This window comes from Hyposmocoma kahamanoa, unplaced genomic scaffold (assembly GCF_003589595.1).
Source record: "Hyposmocoma kahamanoa isolate Upper Pololo Valley unplaced genomic scaffold, ASM358959v1 224, whole genome shotgun sequence".
Lineage (NCBI taxonomy): Eukaryota > Metazoa > Arthropoda > Insecta > Lepidoptera > Cosmopterigidae > Hyposmocoma > Hyposmocoma kahamanoa.
This window is the reverse complement of record NW_020653743.1, coordinates 8,147,558-8,170,608: the sequence shown is the minus strand read 5'-3', so window position 1 is coordinate 8,170,608 and position 23,051 is coordinate 8,147,558. Positions and strand designations below refer to the sequence as shown.

General features: G+C 36.4%; 1 protein-coding gene across 1 annotated transcript in view; it reads right to left on the bottom strand.

The window, feature by feature from the left end:
- LOC113228273 (probable cation-transporting ATPase W08D2.5) overlaps nt 1-21,370 on the bottom strand; it is a 37,971-nt gene extending 16,601 nt beyond the window's left edge. Inside the window, exons 1-11 of the mRNA XM_026461539.1 lie at nt 20,967-21,370; nt 16,935-17,102; nt 15,822-15,892; nt 14,132-14,241; nt 11,586-11,748; nt 10,804-11,008; nt 8,124-8,310; nt 5,785-5,920; nt 3,124-3,289; nt 1,207-1,407; nt 156-372 (exon numbers count right to left, since the gene is read on the bottom strand). Of these exons, the coding sequence (XP_026317324.1) occupies nt 156-372; nt 1,207-1,407; nt 3,124-3,289; nt 5,785-5,920; nt 8,124-8,310; nt 10,804-11,008; nt 11,586-11,748; nt 14,132-14,241; nt 15,822-15,892; nt 16,935-17,102; nt 20,967-21,095 (1,753 nt within the window). The 5' untranslated portion in view covers nt 21,096-21,370. The remainder of the gene's footprint in view (nt 1-155; nt 373-1,206; nt 1,408-3,123; nt 3,290-5,784; nt 5,921-8,123; nt 8,311-10,803; nt 11,009-11,585; nt 11,749-14,131; nt 14,242-15,821; nt 15,893-16,934; nt 17,103-20,966) is intronic.
- Nucleotides 21,371-23,051: the final 1,681 nt, after the last annotated feature.

Sequence of the window (23,051 nt, the reverse complement as noted above, 5' to 3'; positions counted from 1 at the left end):
AACCATTTAGTGAATAACCGCGAGTCTTAAAATCTATATAAAAAGAAAGTTTGTTTTATTATTAATTAAATTTAAATTTTTTTATTGAGTTACGTGTGAAATAAAGTAATTTTGATAAAAAAAAATATTTCGATTTATTTAATTGTTATTGAGACGGTTTGGTAGAGACACCTTAAGGTCCAAAGGATCTCCAGCCAGCATTCCATCGAGCAATGTCAAACTATGGCACGTGGCCATCCCCATCTTCAAGTCGTGCAGGTCGTTGAGTTGACTGGGGTCCCTCAAGGCGCGCCCGAGACGCGGTGGGGTCGTCGCAACACTTACGGGGACTACACCCCACATGTCGAGGCCGTCTTCTGTCAGGGTGCCGGTCTGTGGGGAAAGAACATGATACGAAACTTTAAAAAACTATTTGTTTTTTAATGCGAACGCAAAATTGGAATAAAAAAATCTATACCACCGCATCAACCTTTATACTTGGTTCAATATTACATAGCGTGTTTCTATTTGTAACGTCAACAATAGGGGTAGTAAGTAAGACCCTCAAAAAACTATTGTATTTTAAAAATTTTATTTGGACACTTAAATGTTTATGGAATTATTAAAAAAAATTGAGTTTGCTTGTCTGGCAAGTTGCAGAAATGATATGCAATATATAGTACGTTACAATATTTGTTACACGATTAAATAGGTACTTATTGACATAATAGACAAATTAAACTGACAACAATGTTTCATATTTACAAAAGAAATATAACGATATAATACTGTATTATAATCCTTCAATTTCTTCAGAATCAGAAGCAGTGTCAGTGTCCGAGTCGCTCCCAATATTTATTCTAAAACAGGCACACGGTGATTTTAAGAAAATGGTTTTAATTTTTTTTTGAAAAGAGAAAGTATCAAGTTCCTTAGAAGTACCGCCCACTGCACATGCAAAAAATTACACAGTAGCACTAAATCTTTTATTGTTGCTTCTGGTAGGTGAGAGGCAAAGAACCTTAAATCATAAGTTTTTACAAAAATTGCTTTAGGATGCTAAAAATCACGCAATGTTAATTTTCACCTTACGATTAATTTTAAACGCGTAATTCAAAGCCTCGTTTTCTTTAAAACGCTTTGTAGTCAAAAAATTCTACTTGGCACTTTAGGTTCTTTGCCTCTCACCTACAGATATTGCTAGTTAGTGCAACGTAAAAAACTCACCTTATCAAAACAGATACAATCCAACGATCCGCTAACATTGACGGCGCGAGTATTTAAGCAAGCGATTCTTGCTTTCTTTAATCGCGTCACGGCGTACAGTCGACCCACAGTCATGGCGGCGGGCAAAGCTGGCGGTATTACTATAGTTATTATGTCCAAGGCTTTTAGTGTAATATCGCCTGGACTTAAAGAGCGGGATGCCTGGAACAGAATGTGAATGATTATCACTAATTACACTGCTTTCGTGGCCGAACTGTCACCATGCCGGACTGCCACGCAGAGGTCCCAGGTTCGATTCCCGGGCCGGGAGAAATATTTGTATGGCCTACATTTATTTCTCTCGTAAGTCCATGGTACCCGCGACAGAGTTTTCCTAGTGCGGGGTTATGTTGAGTGTGTACGTAATTACAGGTTTCTTACCACGATATGACTTTATAATTATTAATGCAAAGATTCTTAGCAAAAATTCCTTTGATCCGGCTGGACTCGAACCAACGTCTGCTAGCAAACCGTGCCAGACGCTATGCCAACTAAGCCACGGAACAAACCAGTGGACCTTACAAATTTTTCTATGTGCTTGTTGTTTTGGTTTTTTAACGACTTTTTTGTCGTAGCGCCATCTGTGACAAAACTAATTATTCACTCGGCCAGCTACTTTTACAGCTACCAGCAGCTGATTAGTGGTGCCGTTTTAATAATAACTGAAATTAAATTTATCGAATGTTTGGGTGTTTTACCACCACAACATTCAATTATTGTGAAAATGACTCCACTAGTTTGTTAAAAATTTAATCGACACTTAGAAAAAAATCCTTCGATCCGGCTGGACCTCGAATCTTCACACATTCATTCTTCACTTTTCACACCAACATTCTACTTATTTTCCCGGCATTTTGGAACGGTTACAAAGTCAACCCGTGACCATGAGCGCGTAACCGTTCCGAAATCTCGGGAAAATAAAAAGTCATATCGTGGTAACAATCCTGTCATTTAGTGAATAATCACGAAAGCCTTAAAATCTATAGGATGTGAATAATTAAGTCAGTGAGTCATAGAGAATGTCCAATGGTATAATAATAATAGTAATAATAATCCATTTTACTCTTATTAAAATAGAGATTTGATGGTGTTGTACTATTAATATAGTAGCGGGACCTCCTGACACAGGTATTTATTTACTTAATAGGATGGTCCCTACCTTTGTTTGTATTAATGCCGACTGTACAATGAATAAACATTTAAAAAAAAAAAAAAAAAAAAAATTGACAGCACATTAGTCGTTTAAAGAAATTAACCTACTAGCTCCTAAGCTAACTAAATCCAATATTTGTACTATTTGTGTGCAGTAAACTTTAAATGAATAAATTTAAAAAATAATATTATGGTCATTTCCTTATTATTATGTATAAATATAGAATATTTACACATAAGGAAATGACTTTTACTTTAAGACCAGCTAATTGATGTGATTTACTGGCACATTATTACTATTATTTTTTTTGATATCTCTTCCAAATACCTCTTATATTGCCTAAAATTAGCTTTGAATTTTTAAATAGGAGAGGCGTGCATGTGTACGCAATTACTCCGACGTGTGTGAACCTATCTCGATGATTCTTTTTTGTTGATAAAGGGGTATTGTACATATATTGTTGTAGTGGTACCATTCAAATTTGGAGATTATATTCCTAGTCTAAGGATGGCAAATTAGGGGATGAAACCGATTTCCTAAATTTCACTCAATTCCCGTTAACTGATTTCATTAAAACCTGGCACACAAATGTAATTCCAATGAAAATAAAACGGACAAGCAAACTTATGAGGTCGGTTTTTTCATAAATTGTTATAATTATCACACTCTTTTGTGTGTGTAATTGTGTGAATGTGTGATTTATGTACAGTCACAAGAGTGAATACCTTGAGAGCGACGGTATAAGCGAGTCCAATAGCAGCGATGAAAGTGAGAATTATGATAAATTTGTACGAGTCGCGGTCAAACTTGAAGTCAGCAGGCACTGGGTAGAGAATACTGCGGACGAGTTGCCCTTTGCTCGTGTAGTAGCCGGTTCGAAGGACCAAAGCTCTGGAAAAACAAATAATCACATTTAATATATTTTTCTACAATATTACTTTAAATGATTATTTTATATTTGGATACTATTTTCATGTATAAAAATAATTAAACAAGCAGCATAATCCGTAATACATATGGTTAGATTGTGAAAGTACCTTAAAATTAGTTTCTTAATAATGCCATAATTTGTTTTTGTTTTCAAATAAGCATAATTTTTGTTATGTATTTTTATGTATTTTATATTGCTTTTAAATTAATTATTGTTGCCTTATACCGCATAGCTACTCGGTTATTCAAGATTAATGTAAGAATTCGTTAAGTACTGCTACATTGTCTATTTCTGCCGCCAAGCGGTTATGTTAGCATTACTGCGTTACGGTTTTGAAGGGTTAAAGGTGCTGATGCAATTACAGGCACATGGGATTTGTCAACTTAGTCTCAGATCTTTGCGATTTAAAGCTCTGTGTGGTGCTACAACTGCTATGGACAGGCGTGTAGTTTGCCATCAAGTACACGACTTGTTTGTCCCGTCACTTGATATTATAATAATCTCAGTACAGAGTACTAAAAAAACCGACCTCAAAATACGTGGAATTACATATAATTTAGGTTACCGGATAGTGCACAAACCCGGATTCATCCTCTAGTTCGCCACTATACGGGACTTGACACAGGAGATAATAAAAATCGGTTCTCACAACTCAAATTATATTGAGAGAGAAACGCATTGAATTAAAGAATAGCAAAATCCACCATTGAAATAATTGCTCCTTATAATATATGTTAGGCGCTATTTATAAAAATGAATCTTCATGCGTGAACAGCCACCTGTAGAGAATTAAATGGGACCACTATGGAGGTACCCTCTTTCCAACAAAAAAGAATCATGAAAATCGGTTCACAAATACCGGAGTTATCGCGAAACTTACATACAAAAAAACGTAGAGTCGAACTGAGAACATCCTCCTTTTTTTTGAAGTCTGTTAAAAACAGACATGCTTTGTTTCCGAGACAGGCGTAGCCTTGTGTGGTTTAGTTCAAATATATGAGTTACAGTAATTAAGTAAATAAATATCTACACTACTGATATGGACATTTAAAAAAATTGTACATAAAAAATAGCATCCAAATATATAATAATTTTGTTTTATACTATGATTTATAGCATTATGGCACGAGAATACTGTGATGAATATCTTATTTTTTCAAATCATGTTTCCCGTGTTCATTTCATTATTTTTATTATGAGTAAGTGCCCTCATCAATTTGCTGTGCCCTGACAGGTTGTTACATTTACAAGCCACTGTACAAAATAATACAAGTGTGACAATGCAATAAATGAATAAATAAATAAAGAACCTAGTTTGTAATAATTATTAAACTGGTTGAAAACTTAGAAAAAATTCCTTCGACCCGGCTGGATTACAATCAACGTCTTCTATCAAACAACGTCTTCCGATTTATGGGGAACTGTTTTTACAATAAGATTCCGCAGAATACATTAAGATTATCATTTCCTAAGTTTAAAACTTACATTAAAATTATTTTAATTGAAAAGTCATATTACAAAATTTAAGAGTATGTTGTAGATAAATAAGTATGGAAAGACAACAAGAGTCTACTTTATATAGCATTTATTTGAAAAGAGCAATCCCTAGTTTCTTGCTCGTTCTTCTCAGGAAGGCCAGCGTAGTGAACGAGCAGTAGCTTAAAAACAATGATGTTTTCAAGTGTAAAAATTTTACCTATGGAATAAATGATTATTTGACTTTGACCTTGACCGAAAAAAATATTTAATATGATGGTGGTGAAACATCCTAAAATAAAATTAATTATAATCATTACAGCGACATCTCTACTCAGCTGCTGGTAGCTGTAACCTGAACCTGGCCAAGTAACGCCCACATAGAAAAAATCAACAACAACACAGAAAAATTTGACAGGTCCGCTGGTTCGTTCTATGGCTTAGTCGGCATAGTCTGGTATGGTTGGCTAGAAGACGTTGGATCGAATTCAAGCGGATCGGAGGATTTGTTGCGAGAGCTTTATGTCACTCTCGCGCAAGTCGTGACCTATCGTGCTACTGCAGTCTTACCATGAACTCTTATTGAGATTTAACTTTAAACCTAAACAAGTCAGTTAAGCTTATTCGTACCACGACGTCTTAAAAACGATAGTGTCAACAGCATTTACGCCAACGCCAAACGAAAACCTAAATTGAGTCGCAACTTCTTTGAAATCCATCCTTCATACATTCGCTAGTTAGCGGCTGAAATACGAGTCAGTTTTAATTAGCTCATGGTAGGAATTTTAGCGATTCAATTTAGGAACCTAAATTGAACTGCTTAGTTAGTGACTCGTTTTAATAAATATCATGGTAAGGCCCCTGTAGCTACAATTAAAATTAATAATGTGACAACACTACGCTCTGAGTGACGTGTAAGCATTGACGCGGCGAAAAGTTGTCTTTTTATACTATTTTCGAATACTAGACTAATACGTACTTAACAGGCTCATTATTGTAGTACCGCGTCTGTATGACCTTGGTGCCACAGAAGAGAACGCTGGACGCGTGTTCCTTAAGATCGAAGGTCTTATTTATATGGAGCAGAGATGTCTTTGTCACCGGTACTGATTCGCCTGTTGAAAGGATAACATCAGTTTAAAAGATTGTTAAGAGTCGATACTACCTCAACTCGAAATTAAGTTTTTCCCGTATTAAATCGGTTCCATTTGCGCGATTCGAGCGCCAGTAACACTGGCTGTATTTCAGAATTTCTTTTTTTACAAACTAGACTAAAACCATTTGAAAAATGTATATTGTATACTATACGTGTTCTATTCAGTTCAGTTGACATAAAAAAATTATTGGTATATATAGTGCCATAGTGCCTACTTATTGAAAACAGCATTTTTCTTGTAAAATTTCGAAGTAAGTTTGTGTTTTTTTTTGTCTATTGTGAAAATTTTTGAGAAATGTGTTTTCACACCATATACTAATCAGTGTAAGTATATTCCAAATGCTACTACATGTTTTTTCCACTTTCACTGTTATGCGTAATCAACCAAAACCCTTAGAGATTGTATAAACTCTAAAATAAGTTTACAACACTGTCACGAAAATTATCATAATTCAAAATAAACCGCATCAATGATTTATATGAATATTTATTGTAAAGTACGTATAATCGCGTCATTCGGATTATCTGTGCCCGCCCAACAGATATTACGAGGTTGAAAATGAGCGTGTCAGGAAAATGGCTCGTTAGAGAGATATCCGCGATAGTAAATTAGTAGAATTTTCGAGTTAAGAGGCGGCAACATTTCTGTTTTTTTTTTTTTTCAAGTACTGTACCAAAGTACACAAGTTTTCGGTTTAAAATGTATTCATTTTAGTGTTTTTCAGACCGTGTTATGTATTTGAAAAATACATAAAATATTCAGAAATTTTGACGCCTCTACAGCCTCTACACCTAAATTTGCAAATGCTTACAGATGGTTTTTTTTTTTTGGAGTTATACTGTAAGCAAGTCAAACACATAACACTTCCCGCCATTCGTGGTTCAAAATAAGAAATGTATTCTTTCCCATACAAAAAATAGTAGATTGTACAACAAGTTCATAAAACACGTCATTTTACCCGAGACGAGTAAGTCGAGGGTAAAATGGGCTTTATGAACGAGTTACTCTGCTTTTCACTTCGATTGCGAGGAAATTAAACAGCAATGTTACAAATAAACGATTATTTAATTAAAATTGAATGTAAAATTACAACAATTAGACATATTTAATGTGATGATTTTTTAAATTTATGCACTAGAGCATAAAATCCTATTTTATGCAGCCTGTACCCAGCATAAATACGTACTTTAAGAGCATAAGAAGTGAAAAAACCATTTTTTGTCTGAAAGTATCAACATTTCAAGAAATTATACAAGGATGAATGAAACTTGGCAGTTGATTTTCTTAGTAAATCATTAACAAAGCTCATACTTCGTTGAAATACAACAATTTTCCGCAGGCATCGGCAGGGTGGAAAAATCGCGTACCACCTTGTGCAGGTGCTGACCGGGCACGGTTGCTTCGGTCACTACCTGCACAAGGTGGCGAGGAGGGAACCGTCCCCGTCGTGCCACGAGTGCGGCGCTGCGGATGACACCGCGCAGCACACCCTAGAGGTGTGTAGCCGGTGGGATGAGCAGCGCCGCACTCTGACGGGGACTATAGGGCAGGACCTCTCGTTGCCGAGCGTGGTTGCCGCCATGCTCGATAGCGAGGAGTCCTGGGAGGCGATGGCCTCCTTTTGCACAGAGGTTATGTCGCAAAAGGAGGCCGCGGAGCGGGTGCGCGAGGACGCGGCGGACGCGCACCCGCTCCGGCGCAGACGTACGGGGAGAAGGCGAAGGCAGTTCGCTGCTCGCCTGATCCCCTAGTGAGACCAGCGGGCTCTGGACAGGGACTCCGGAGCCTACATTACACGGCCTCACTCGTCTGGGGGGCGGGTCGGAGGACAACCGACTCGTCCCTCCGTTGGCGCGGGAGCCCTGGCGCAAGCTAGGGCGGCCGGGCGGCGTCGTGGTGAATGTTCACTGATCCCACGGCGCCGACTCAACCGGCGAGAGGGAAACCCGGGGGGGTTTTAGTGGGGTAGGCCTTCCAGTGTGGAGGGAGGGTCCCCACATAACCCCTAAGTCTCCGTGGGCTCAGGGGTGTCCATAAAGATTTCAACCCCGTCAAAAAAAAAAAAAAAAAGAAAAAAAAAGGGTGGAAAAATCGCCGGCGTACATGTCTACTACTTAATAATATAATCATTAAGTGGTACATTGTAGTGGTAGTGGTTTACCTGTTAACATGCTCTCGTTAACAATGGCTGCCCCTGTAAGCAAAGCGGCGTCGAAATGCATAATGCAACCATGCTGCGGTAGTATTATAATATCTCCTGGTGCAATAGAGCGGCTGTCCACGGTACGACCGTCCCACAGCTGAACAGTGTCGTAAGCTTCCACCGTTGCGCGGAGGTTTCGTTGGTTCTGAGAACAAATGGCTACAAAATTCAAAGACGAAGAAAAATTCCTTGGATTCGATTAGACTTGAACCAGTCTCTGTTGCCTCAACGTAGCTACAGCTATGTAACTAACACCTGACCTACGGATCGAGGCAAGTTGAGGCACATAAATAATGTGAAGTATTTTTTTTTATAATACCAAGTGATGGGACGGACAAGTCGTGTGCCTGTTGATAAGTGACACGCCTATCCATAATAGTTGCAGTGCCACTCAGGGCTTTAAATCGCAATGACCTTAGAGGCGCTGCCCCAGCGTCCGTCACCCTAAGACATAAGTTGACAAGTCCCAAGTGCCTGTAACTTTACCAGCACCCTTACACTTCCAAACCGGAACGCAGTAATACTCACATTACTAACTGGCGGCAGGCATTGGTGGCAGTACTTCCCTGGACGAACTCTTTCACAAAAAGCTCTACTGCTAATAAAAGTATTTTTACAAAAAATATATGAATAACATAATATTCATACAAAGATCGAACACTTAGAAAAAATTCCTTCGATCCGGCCGAATTCGAGCCGACGTCTTCTAGCAAACCGTGGCAGACGCTATACCAACTAAGCCACGGAACGAACCAACGGACCTCACGAATTTTTCTATGTGCTTGCGTCGTGTCTTTGTATTTGGTTTTTCAACGACTTTTTAGTCGTAGCGCCATCTATGAGAAATCTATGAAAGATTTATCACCCAGTTAGTACCTTTACAGCTACCAGTGCTGGCGAGAGATGGCGCTATTCACTGTATTAATTAAATTTTTATTGAATTGATATTCAATAAAAATGTAATTAATACAATGAATAGCGATTTGATATCAACTAAGCCACGGAAACTAGTGGAGTAATTTCACAAAAAATAATTGAATATCAATTCAATACAAATTTAACATGCTATTCAGTTAAAATAAATATTATAAAAGGTTATGAATAATATAACCAAGAACCTCCTTGGCTTAATGAGTTAAAAGAAACTAAACCTTATTTGTATAATCAGCACAGGTCAGAATAGACAGAGAACATGTACCTTTAGGTACATGTTGTACCTAAACTTCAAGTAACACATATAAAGTAGAGAATACTTTCTTTTGAAATACCGGAATGATAATAAAAAGCCAAGGCAAATTATATTTCTTTTCAATCCATTTTGAACAAAAAGTAAACAAACAAGTCACTGACCCGACCATAGACGGTTTAGTATGGCCAATTGTAATGCCAACTACAAATCGATTAATTAATTGTATGAATCGATTTCTTTAATTGAATTATACTAGCGGTTTTTTTTACATAACCTATACAAGACATTTAGAATCTCCGAAACCTTAATTTTAAATCGTCCTTCAAATACTTAGGTACACTTAGATACTCGTTTAATTGCGATTGGAATATATGATTTACTAATCGACTACAGAGATCATGCAACCATAGTGTTGTACGAAAAAAAATCATAGTTGCATTGTTGACAAATAACTTCACTTTTGGACTACCATTCTTCAAGTACGATTTTACGATCTATTCAAATGAATATTGTCGGAAAAAGTGATGAGATATCAAGTTGAAAACTTCGAACTATACGTGAGAGTGTTACTTATTGGATTTATTGAGTGATAGCTTTAGAATTTTAACCAAACAGTTTTGTTTACATTTTTTTCAAAATGGATTGAAACAGACTTTAGTTATATTTTTACTTACAATAGCAAAACATTTTTTTTAAATACACTGCTGTAGTAAAAGTAATTGCTAGTCACACATTAAAAACATAGAACAAAATATTAAATATATTTCGGTTTTCCGGTCTACAACATTTCCATGAAATTGGGGTAAATTATACTCAGTACGTATAAGCGCCTTGACGTCGAGTTGCGGACACCAGCCCGTTACACCAAGTACCAAGTACCAAGTAAGTTTAAATATGCGTGTATGTTGTTTAATTTTGTTTATGATACTAAATGACGGGACAAAAAAGTCGTGCGCCTGGTGGTTGGTAAGCGACACGCCTGTACATAGCAAGTGCAGTGCTAGTCAGAACTTTATATCGCAAAGATCTGAGGAGCACTGCCACTGCCTGCCACCCAGAGATACAAGTTGACAAGTCACCCTTTAAAACCGGAACGCAGTAATGCGCACATTACTGCTTGGCGGCAGAAATATGTAGGTACTGCTACTAAAATAATCTAAATCAATTTGATTTAACTTTTTATTAAATTGATATTCAATTATTTTTTGTGAAAGTACTCCACTAGTTTGTTTTAATTATTAATAAAAAGGTCGAACACTTAGTACTCCTTCGATCCGGTCGGATTCGAGCCGACGTCTCCTAGCAAACCGTGACAGATGCTATGCCAACTAAGCCACGGAACGAACCAGTATACCCAACGATTTTTTTTCTATATACTTGTTGTCGGATCTCTGTATTTGGATTTAAACAACTATTTAGCCGTATATAGTAGCAATTTGATTTACTGACCTTCTTCGTCTGTATAACGGAGGTAGTCACACCAAAAGTCGACATAAGTACAACAGCAATGCAGTAATAGTAATAAGGCTCAGCCAGCCATACAGCTACAGTGAACAGCTGGAATACGTAGAACGGGTTGAAGACTTCCAGCAGGATTAAAGTCATTATAGAATGTACGGGCACTTTGATCTCGTTTAGACCGTATACGTTTAACCTGAAATACAACATTGAATTACTTGGCGTGTTTTAAGATTCGATCAGCTGCTAAAAAAACTTCATAAATAAACAAACGTGTACCATAAGAAATGACCAGGTACCAGCTTTTTTTTTACTAAAAAAAACAGGCCTCAAAAGTTCGTGGAATTACATTCATTTGCAAAGTTTTATTGAAATGGAAAATGGATTCTTCTTCCTCTTTTAAAGTTATGGCCCCATCGAAGTAATCGATGATTTCGCCAATGGCAAGCGTTTCTACTTCACTGAGAGGAGAATATACAAATTTATTTAATCCAACAAACCGGATTGAGCCCTTAATTTGGCACCCTGGAATATTTTCTACAAATTTGAATGCGACCCCTACTAAGGTATCCCTTTTCCAGCTAAAAAGAATGTATGGTCAGAACCAAACTGATTAAAAATGTTGCCTATATATTTGTTTCACCGGGATTCAACCCAGTGGCAGTAAATAACATAAAAAACACGATTTTTGACAGTCGCAGCGTTGAAATTAATAAAGCGCCACCTATTGAACAAGTTAGTAACCTTAGTTTAATAGCTAAGCGCTAACTTACATGCGCACGCGTCTTTCACTGGACGGCGCTCGCGTCCCCATGGCGTACAACTGAGCACATGTTGCGCCCTGCTCAATGCCCGCCAGGAGAAGCCACTGCGCACGCCCATTGTCCCAGATCAAAGTTTGTTTTTTGTGACGGAAATATCTGTATGTTTGTACGTCTGGAAAATAAGATTTATGTTATATATATGTTTCATTTGAATGAATTCAATCGAATTCTCTATATAAGGGCCAGGTAAAACCAAAGCGGAGGACATTAAATTTATCAATTATTATGGATAAATTTAATGATCACGAGCAACTATACACAAAGGTACAAAATTTTTCATTACATCACATGGACAACCCTTACGGTTTGTAGACAAGCTAGGGATGCACTCCCCATACTCAGCACCGGCAGTCTATCTCGTAAATTTCTTAAGCTCAAAAGGAAAGAGCTGCGCATTCTAACAACTCCAACTGCCATTTTAACGGGTCATCGTCATAGGTTCCCAAAGGTTTTGGTTCTCTGCCCACTTAGGCAAGTTAAAAAAAATTTCAACGCCAACCACCTCAAATAATAATTAAAAACACGTATTTTTTTATACTAAGTTTACACAAACAAATCACAAAGAAAAAATTACATATTTATAGTGTAGTTTATATAGATAATTCAGGTAGCATCAACGCCTCCCAAATGCTTCCGAGGTCCCTAACCTAGGACTCTTCAGCGCCCACTGGGAGGCAGTAGGGTCCACTTTGGGAAACTATGGTCTATATAATAAACACCTTTTCAATCTAAGTATTACGGACAGCCCTCTATGCACAGTATGCATGGAGGGGTAAGAAACGGCCGCGCACATACTACTGCAAGGCTCCGGCGTGGCCAACTGCAGGGCGGAATACTTTGGACTGCCGAAGTCTTAAGCAAGAAGGGTGATGAGGATTCTCGAAGGTGCTTGGGTGGTACGAGTAGGACCCTGTACCCACCACACCCACCATGGCGCCTGGTCGTCAAGTTGTGAACACCAGCCCATTACACCATAACCTAACCTTTGATAAATTTAATGTCCTCTACCTTCCCGTCCGCCTGTTTGCACTGGCCCTTATCCAATGGCGTATATTAATTGCCTATAAATAATTAATATACGCCAATTTGGATGCAGATATTAAATTTCGAGTATAATAGTTATAATATAAGCATTATAAACTCGTTTTCAATATTTGTCATTCGGTGAAGACAATGTGTTAAGAGTCGATAGTATCTCAGTTCGAATTTAAATTTTTCTTGTACTAGTATGGTTAATTTTGCTTAGATCGAGCGCCAGAGAAACTGGTTTTATTTCAGAATTTATTTTTCTTTACAAACGGAATTAAAGCCAGTTGAAAAATGTATATCGTATAGTACACGTGTTCTATTTACTTTAGTTGATATTAAAAAAAGGCATTTGTATATGTAAAGTAACCATTGAATACAGCGGTTTTCTTGTAAAATTTCGAGGTAAGTTTGTGTTTTTTTTTTTCTATCGTGGAAATTTTTAGGAATCGTGTTTTCACATCGTATAGTAAACAGTGTATATCCTCAATTGTACTATATATATTTTTAAGTGATTGATTCAACACTCTCACTGTCATGCGGAATCAACCAAAGCCATTTGAGGTAGTGAGAACTCTTTAAGTCGAACAATCTAATACAGATTTACAAAATGCTTGCGAATACGTACATACGCTTCCATAAACAGGATATGCATGCGATAAAACTTTATGGCTTAATTCTACTCATAAAAATGAATAATTTCCGTTCGCCAACGAATGGTGATAATGAACTTTATCTAAATACGTATTAATACATCCGAGCAAACAAAAAAATTACAACTGACATGACCTTTGAACTGATAAGAAATATGGAATTGGGCAATTTTATATTACAATGGAAAGTACAAAATAAGAATTTGTAATAATTAGCTATCTATAAACGAGGAAGGCTGAAGATGAGGTGCATAGGCAATATTGCCAAATATTTAAATAAATAAATGACGCACACACTCATAGGGAAACCCTGTGTCGCGGGTGCCACAGAATATCACAAATTACACACAAACTCAAGAGATAAATAAATGTAGGCCATACAAATACTTCTCACGGCCCGGGAATCGAACACGGGACCTCTGCGTGGCAGACCAGCATGGTAACGTTCCGCCACGGAGGTAGTTAAAGTTATTTAAGAAAGTATGAGGAAAGAGGTGGGAGAGACTAAGAGGGGAGGGGGAGAAGAGATGTGTACATGTATAGATACGGCTCTGTGAAATTTTCTACATTACATAAGTTCAATGTTGATAACTTTTTCTATTTTCGTCATATTAATTCCTTTATTTGCCATAAAAAGGCCAAGGAATCACGTTGCAATATGACGAAAGGCGACTCTGGCTGACGAACTCGAAACAAGGCGCTAGAGAAAAGACCAAAACAATCTATTGATGGTTACGATCTTGAATGCTAAAAATAATACAACTGGGGAATAAGAAAAACACTAAAATATTGTAAAATATTCGTTCGATTACTTACTAAGTGTAGTGCCATCATCCAAATGTATTGGAATATGAAGGTCATCTACAGTGTCTATGGGCGCTTTTTTATCAGAATGCTCGTCTTGGAAGCCCTCGTTTAACAATCCACTGCAACATAATTTAACTGTTAAAAATTAAATGCTTATTACCACCTAAAGTTACGTGTCAAATGTGAAAATTACACCAAAATTATTTTATAAATAAAATAGACATTCTGAAATCAGCAGATGATATCACACTTTTGTGGTACCATACAATCTTAGGTAAAAAAAATAGTAGTACGTAAGGACGAGTTTTACTATGTCGCATAAAATATAATATAAATACAAATAAATATGTCATTAAATGTTATATAAATATGATAATTACAATCCAATAAAGATAAAATACTATATCTACTTAAAGATACGTAGATAGCGTCAAGTAGCTACATACTGTTCAGTATAGGTTTGTGAACCGACAGCCGATTTGTGAGCAGTAGATCTAATTGTGAAAGAGTTCGTCCAGGGAAGTACTGCCATACATATTTCTGCCGCCAAGCAGTAATGTCAGCAATACTGTGTTCCGATTTTGAAGGGAAAGGGTGCTGGTGAAATTACAGACACATGAGACTTGTCAACTTACGTCTCAGGGTGACGGGCGCAGTGGCAGTGCCCTTCAGATCTTTGAGATTTAAAGCTCTGAGTAGCACTGCAACTGCATGGAAAGGCGTGTAGCTTACCATGAGGCGTACGATTTGTTAGTCCCGTCACTTGATATTATAAATAAAAGCCAGTACGTGAAATCGAACTACGATCGGACGATCTCGCACACTCCTTCGTGATATTAATAGTAAGGTGCACCAGCACGCAGTTAAGTGCTCCTTTCTGTAGTTGAAGAAATATTATTTGCACCCATGAATTTATCTCTTGGAACGGCTTATCCTTTCTATTACAATACAATAATAAAATCATTAACACTCCTTTGACTCAAAGTGTACATGGACTTAATGATCTAAGAGTCATGGATGCGCTAAATGATTTTTCTGAATTCTAGTTTTGAATTAGTTCTTAGTACTTCGTAAATTAGCGACTGCCGACTCCATTCTTACTAATTTAAGAAAATTAGTTCCGCATAAATCTTCTTTTATGAATTAAGTGCCATTGCCTAAAAGTGTTTAAACTAGTTGTTTGCACTATTCAAATGGCACGTGCGTTACCGAGACGGTTGACTCTTTTGCCCAATTGTATTCTAAAGATGAAGTGATAAAAGACAAATCAGTGCAAATAATATTTCGCCACCTATATTCATATCACATAAATGCACCCGAAGGGTGCATACAGATTTGGCGAATGCGCCTGTTTTGAAAAGGGTCGCCAATTGTACACGTGCGCATGCGAATTTTACGAATGTGTGCGTCATCTGCATCAGCGATCTGTGATCAGTAAAAAAGGCCGATCTCTATTTTAATTTTTTCCTGGGTGGATAAGGTATAAAGTTACCGCAAGAGAAAAGTATATTTTTTTTTCATTTCGTTTTTCAAACAATATTTTCTCGGTTTTGAGTTATTGTCCCATGAGCCCTTTCAACTAAGGGCGGCAGACAATTTGTCGTATTTCTACTATGCTAATAGTCACTCACTTATATACGTGTGTGTGTACACGTATATAATATTTTATTAGGCAATGTAAGGAAATGTAATTAATTACCTTGTATCAGCAACATTTTTGTCCATAATTCTATGTGTGTAATAACTCTTGCATTTCTTCTGATAAGTTTCCTGTAAATTTTAATAACTAAATATGTTTAGGTACCTAAACATGTACACGTACTAACATTTAGAAGCAGTGTTGTAGTGAGTTAATATTACGAAATATGCTTAAGCTTGAGTTTGCTCGGGTATGTATCACTTTATCAACATTTTGTAGCCCAAACAAAACCAATATATTATGGTTGTTTTGCTAAAATCGTGGCGAATAAAATAAGGTAATGTGGCCTGCGTTTGTGTGCCTATACTTAGCAATTATTCTATTGCTGGATGTAACAAAAATATAATAATAATGTTACTAACAATCACAATTATTTTATTATTATTCTTCTTAAGCTGGGCGATTTCCCGTACTGCGACCGTAAAGTAACTAAATAGTAATGCAACAGAAGTGTCATAACGGAAACAGATGTCTAAAGCAAATCTTAGCGGAAACGGAAGCGTATGCGGAAGTGTATTGTAAAGATCTCATCGAAATTATTCCAAACAAGACTTGCGTTTTGTTTCATAATTGCACTTAACAAAAAACTGCCAGCCAAACGTTCTAAAGTTCCGTCATAACAGTCGCGGAAACAGAAACGGAAACAGATGTGAAAAAGCGCGAGGAATTTCCGCAGCTGCGGAAGCAGCTGGGATCTATCGCATCACTATTAAACTATAGTATAATTCCGGAGCACTACCCTGATCGATTCAGAAAAGCTCGTTTATAAAATTGGTTTTATCGGGAATCGAACACGGGACCAACTCTTTTAGATCCCAGAGTGCTAACCGCAGGGATAGTCTTTTGTCGATGTGAGGTTACACTGCAGGGATTGCATGACACCAGATGGTTCATTGGGACGCAAGTTGGGTAGTTTCATCCATTTTCTATTATGACACCGGGTTCGCTGCAGCTTCACTAGAAACTTCGGTTATACTGCCCATCTATGTAATATAGAGATCCCTAAATACCGCACTTGAAAGTCAGTCTGACACTCAAAGAATATTTAAATAAAATTTCAAACCAATTCTATGTCATCTCAATTTCAGGAATGATTAGACCTCCAATACTCACAATAATCAAAACCTGGTCAGCCATTTGAAAACAGCATCTCACACTCATGGCGTAGACCTGCCAAGTGGGGCACCAATGGAAGAGCAAAAAGGGTATGCCACACGTAAACACCGACAACGTGTAAATCAACAGCGTTCGCCAACGGCTCTTGCGGTAGCCGTATACCACCTGGAAACATAGGCAATGGTTAATACAAGGTGCACAGATTAATTGATGATTATAAAAAATCTACATGCAAAAGTGCTATTACAATAACTTTAAAGTTTAAGAAGGAACAGAACAGGGGCTGCTAATTTTTTATACACACTGCTTATTTTAGTTTTCTGTTGAATTTTTAACTGGCAATGTTAATAGTTCTAACGCCGTGAGTTAAAAGGACGCATGTGACAAAAACTCAACACCGAGAAAATAATGTTGAAAGAAATTAAATTAGAAAAATATCTACTTTTCTCTTGTGTTAACTTCATAACTTATCCACCTAGGAAAAAATAAAAATGTTGACAAATTAGCCTATTTTTTTTACTGATCACGTCAGTATACATAACAATTGCTGTACAAATGATTAAATAATAATCTCAGTGCAGAGTACTAAAAAACCGACTTCAAAAGTATATGTATAGACTATATGTATAAGTATATGTATATGTATGAAATATATGTATAGTTCCTGTATAGTTCGCCACTATACAGGACTTGACACTGGAGATAATAATAATCGGTTCTCACTACGCAAAGTATATTGAGAGAAAAACGCCTTGAATTGGAAAAATAGTAAAATCAACTACTAAAATAATTGCTCCTAAATTAAAGTTAGGCGCTATTTATAAAAATGAATCTTCATGCGTGAACAGCCACCCTTAAAGGTGGATGATTTTCTTCAAAATGAAATGGGACCACTATGGAAGTACCCCTTTCCAACAAAAAAAGATCATGAAAATCGACATTTTTTTATTATTGTGTTGTGGTAGTTTGATTGACATAAATTAATACAGCTAGACATTTGACATGCTATTTAATATAATGCGAAACATATTTGTACTGGCACTGTCTTTTATAACATCTTTTGTTATACCACGTTTTAAGCAAATAAAAGAATTATTATTATTTTTAATTTCAATTATTTTTTATGTGAAATTACTCCACTAGTTTGTAATAATTTTTAATACAAAAATTGAACACTCACAAAAACTCCTTCGATCCGGCCGGATTCGAACCGACGTCTTCTAGCAAACCGTGTCAGACGTTATACCAACTAATCCACGGAACGAACAAGCGGACCTCACGAATTTTTCTATGTGCTTGTTATCGTGTCTTTGTATTTGGTTTTTCAACGACTTTTTTAGCCGTTGAGCAATTTTTTTTTATGTCACAAGCGGCCGTTCAACTAAAGGCGGTAGAGTTTGTACATAAAGTATATAATCGATATTTTTAGCGAAATTGAGTTATTAACATACTATCTGGGAATCAACGAAACGAGACCTACATCCCCTATAAGCGGTAGTTATACTTTATTTAGTTTCATATTTATTGTCAGCGTAACTGACATTTTTCAAAGAAAAAGAACTTGGGTGCCAATATCTCGAAAGTTATCAAAATACAAATGCGTTAGAACACAATAACAACATAAGGAAAAGGTATATGCAACAGTCCGTCATGCTCTAGTCCAATGCGAGTTGGTGACTTCAATAAAGGACTATCACGATAGGGCGCGATTCGCGCGAGAGCGACTTAAAACGCGAGATACTGTTATTCTCGCATAGAGATCTCGCACTTTATATCGCTCTTGCGCAAGTCGCCTCTTATCGTGCTAGCCCTATTGGTTATTTCAAGAGCTGCTAACTTTTTTCGACGTTAATAAAATTGTAAGTAAATTAATTTGCTACTTCGCTACACTAATGGGTCTAATTTAATGTAATTACTATAAAACAACACACCACGCGCAGGCGCGAGACGGGTGCACGCGCTTTCGTGTGGTGTGTTGACATCCATATAAATACATAGAATTAGACCCGCCGTGCTTCCGACCTGACACGCGCCCGACCCGCACCCGCTCGTGTCTGTTTCACGCTTAAATGGTACAAAATAGTTGCGCTTGTGTTGGATATTTTTCATGCACTTAATTTTCCCACCATCCATTTAAAATCAATTAAAAACATAACACAAGCGCAACTACAGTTACAGGTACAACCACTAAAAATATAAACGACACATGTCTCGCCTCTCTATGAGGCATCCTCAAGAGTGTTGATTGTTTGAACCTCAGCCAAAGAATCAGCATCGAAAAAGTGTCGAACAATCAACATGCAACAACAAATAACTGCATTGAAAAAAATAATGAAGACAAGCGCAGCTATTTTGCAAATTAATTTACTTTCTCTTTTATTAACTTGGACTTCCGCAAAGTAACGCTGGTATCTATTAATTACTTCTTCCACATTTCAGCGAGAGGATTTTCTAATGTACATAACTTAGAAATTAAAGTCATCAATACAGGGATTTGAACCATCAACCTCTCAAATGAGAAGCAACAGTTCTCCCACTTAGCTACCAATGCCACACACATTCAAATTGACATTTACAATTCCATATTCAATCATACCAAGTTCAATAAATTTACAATTTGAAATCTAAGTTTCTTTTCAAAAATAATTGACCAAACAGTTTAATTGTAATAACTAACAACATATACACACAGTACCGAAAACAAAACCACCGGACTTGCCTTGGAATAGGTCTTATCTGAAATACAGATAAAGTATTTAAAATGCTATTCAAATTTTATGAACATATAAATGCCTTTTATTATAACTTCACATATTTAATATGTGAAAACAACAGCTTTTTACACTAATTAAAAATTCCTTATGTTTATTTTTCATGTATCTGCATGTATTATTATGTATATATAATGTTCATATTGTTATTTAAAGTGATCCAGACCAGATCTATCAAAATATTAAAGGTAAAGCAGCTTGACACTTCTTTGACTTTTCTGAAAAAGACCAACAAGAAACCTGATCATTGTGACCCAAATTTGTTTATATTTGTTTAAAGTATTTATTTAGGATTACCTTGGAGGGATATTCAGGTGTTCAAACCTCCATTGAAACGGTAAAACCTAATTAGTAGGAGGAATCTTATTAGAATAGGATACTAAGTGACAAGATGAAGAAGTCGTGTGTCTGGTGGTCAGCGACACTGCATTTGTTATGGACAGATATCCATAACAAATGCAGTGCCACTCCAATCACAAAGATCTTAGAGGCACTGTCTCTGCACCCATCACTCTGAGACATAAGTTGACAAGTCCCACATGCATGTAATTTCTCCAACACCCGTACTTACCCTTCAAAACCAAAATGCAATATTTCTCACATTACTGCCCGGTGGTAGATATAGGTAAGATACTTCACTGGATGAACTCTAACAACAAAGAGCTAAACAGCTACTGGCAGCTGAACATTTAGGACCAACCCCTGTGAGGTAGACGTAGCTCCCATTGAAAAGTAGAGCTCCTTGTGAAAGAGTTTGTCTAGGCAACTACTGCAACCTTACCCATATCTACCGCCAATGAGTAATGTCACCATTACTGTGGTCCAAGTTTGAAGGGTAAGGGTTCTGGAGAAATTACAGGCACATGGCACTTGTCAACTTATATCTCAAGGTGACGGGCGCAGTGACAGTGCCCCTCAGATCTTTGCGATTTAAAGCTCTGAGTGGCACTGCAACTGTTATGGGCAGGCATGTGGCTTTCCATCAGATGCACGACTTGTTCATCCCGTCACTTGATATTAGAAAAAAAAAAAAAAAAAAAAAAAAAATGCAGTACACTTGGACTGCCTCTGCATATCAAACACCAGAAGTGTAAGCTATTGTTTCCCACATCATTGCGAACATACAAGACATTTTTGCATTGACTGCATCCAAAATTTTGTAATTGCAATGTAGTCAGAAAGCAGCTCATTTGACTACACTTTAGAGGAGACTTATGCCCAGCAGTGGATGTAATGATATATATAATTGTTATATTACCTGTTCCAAATCAGGGTCCGTGTTCAATATCTGAGTAGTCAGACCAAGAAATGAACCACTACGTCTTCCCTGCCTCTGGAGCTCCACTTCATTATAAATCAGGGGTTGAACATCATCTTCAGACTCCATGATTATTTTTTTAGACTATGTTAAACTAACTAAGCTAGACTAAGTACCTTCTTTCATAAGTTTCTTGGTAAAGTATTTAATGATTTTATATTTAATAACAGAAACTTATTTTTTCTTTACTCTTGTCATAACTGTGTTTTAAGTGCTTCGATAATGATGACAATGTTATAATAAAACACGCGTCATTTCACATAGAACATGATACCAGGAGCAAAAGACTGCAGTTTTAGACACCTGAATTGATTTATCATATTAGTCACACCGTGACTAATCGCGTACATTGCCTTGTTAGCCATTTCGTGCGTAATTGTGTAGACTAGTTTATCTCAGCGTACAGGAATAAATTAGTTTGAAGTGTATAATTATATGTAGGGCAGTCGAGGTAAAAACCTTGCAAGAAACCTTGAAGACAACATTCCATTTTCAATTATTGCTCACTTTCTACTTCAAATAGGTGTTTTCATGCATTTTTCATTACATTTTATTTAACGATTTCTTGGAATTTAAAGTTTCAACAAAGCAGTGAAACATATGGTTATTGTTTATCAAGTATTTCTAAATAAAGTAATAAAAGTAGTATGTTTGTTTAAACTATAACAATGTCACAACAAACTTCTTTTGGTAATTCAATTCTTTTGTTAAAGTTAATATTTTATATATTTTGTTTTCAAATATATCAATTTGAAATACGAAATGAAGAAACGCACTCTACTCAATCAAATCGCAAATAAACTGACATTTTGTTCATTCTCTTGATTGAAGTAAATATTGAATGAATGATTAACATCATTCGGATACACAAAGATGCAAAGGTGTCACATTTCGTAGCCGGGGGTTTTTACTTAAGTTCTTAGTCCAACATCCGACCGATTATGTAATACCCGACCAAATTAAAAGACGCATGATTTGGATAAAGCTTCATACTTGAAATTGTCTTTTGATTTGATCGGTTATTACTTATTTAGCAGTAATAATAAGTAGACACAAAAATAAAAAAATACCATAATATCGAATTCTTAGGTTTTCGCGATTGTTACACGTAGGAAATGAAACTATTTTTCCGGATTTAAATCGAGTATATTTGTTTTTCAAACAAACCGTGGTCAACCATGGGACCTATAAAGGGCCCGAAACGTCGGTTTGTTTGAAAAAACAAATATACGCGATTTAAATCCGGAAAAATAGTTTCATTTCCTAATACCATAATATTTTATGGTATTTTTTTATTCAAGTAAGTGAATCATTATTGTTACAAAATGACGTCTGGTTTTATAAGTCATTTTATAAACGTATAAGTATTCTTTTTTTACTGATTTTTTGAATTGAATAAATTTAAGTTCCATAAAATCGTCTGCTTAAAGGTTAAACCACATAAATGACATTTTCCACAAAAATCTCCAAATTATGCTATGGTAAGAAAATCACCATCTTTCTGCGCATAAAACTGTTACTGAGTATATAGCTTTTTTGTTACTGAGTTTCATCTGCAGAAAGATTGTGATTTTCTTACATAGCTCTATAAATTAAACACTTTTTGTGGAAAATGTCACTTATGTGGTATTACCTTTAAACAGACGAAATACTGTAAATGCAGGCCAAATACTTCCCATTACCATAACTCTGAATATATTATTGCCAAATCTGATTGACAGCGAAACACAGCTTAATGCCATATATATGTATAACTCTTGAATAGCTTGGTCGATACATTCTATTGCATACAGTCGACATTGACTGCAAGCAGTTATTGCGCCTAGTTCAGGAGTTCAGTGTATTTGTTGATGTTGAAGTGGAACCACAGAAGTAACTTGTAGCTTGTCAGTGTATTCCAAACGTTTATGATTCCTAATGCTTACTTTATTTTTGAAATCATTCATTTTCTTCTACAGAGGACCAGTTACAAAAAAATTAAAAATTGTGCAAATGCGAAATAAATTCTTTTTTTTCTTTTTATCT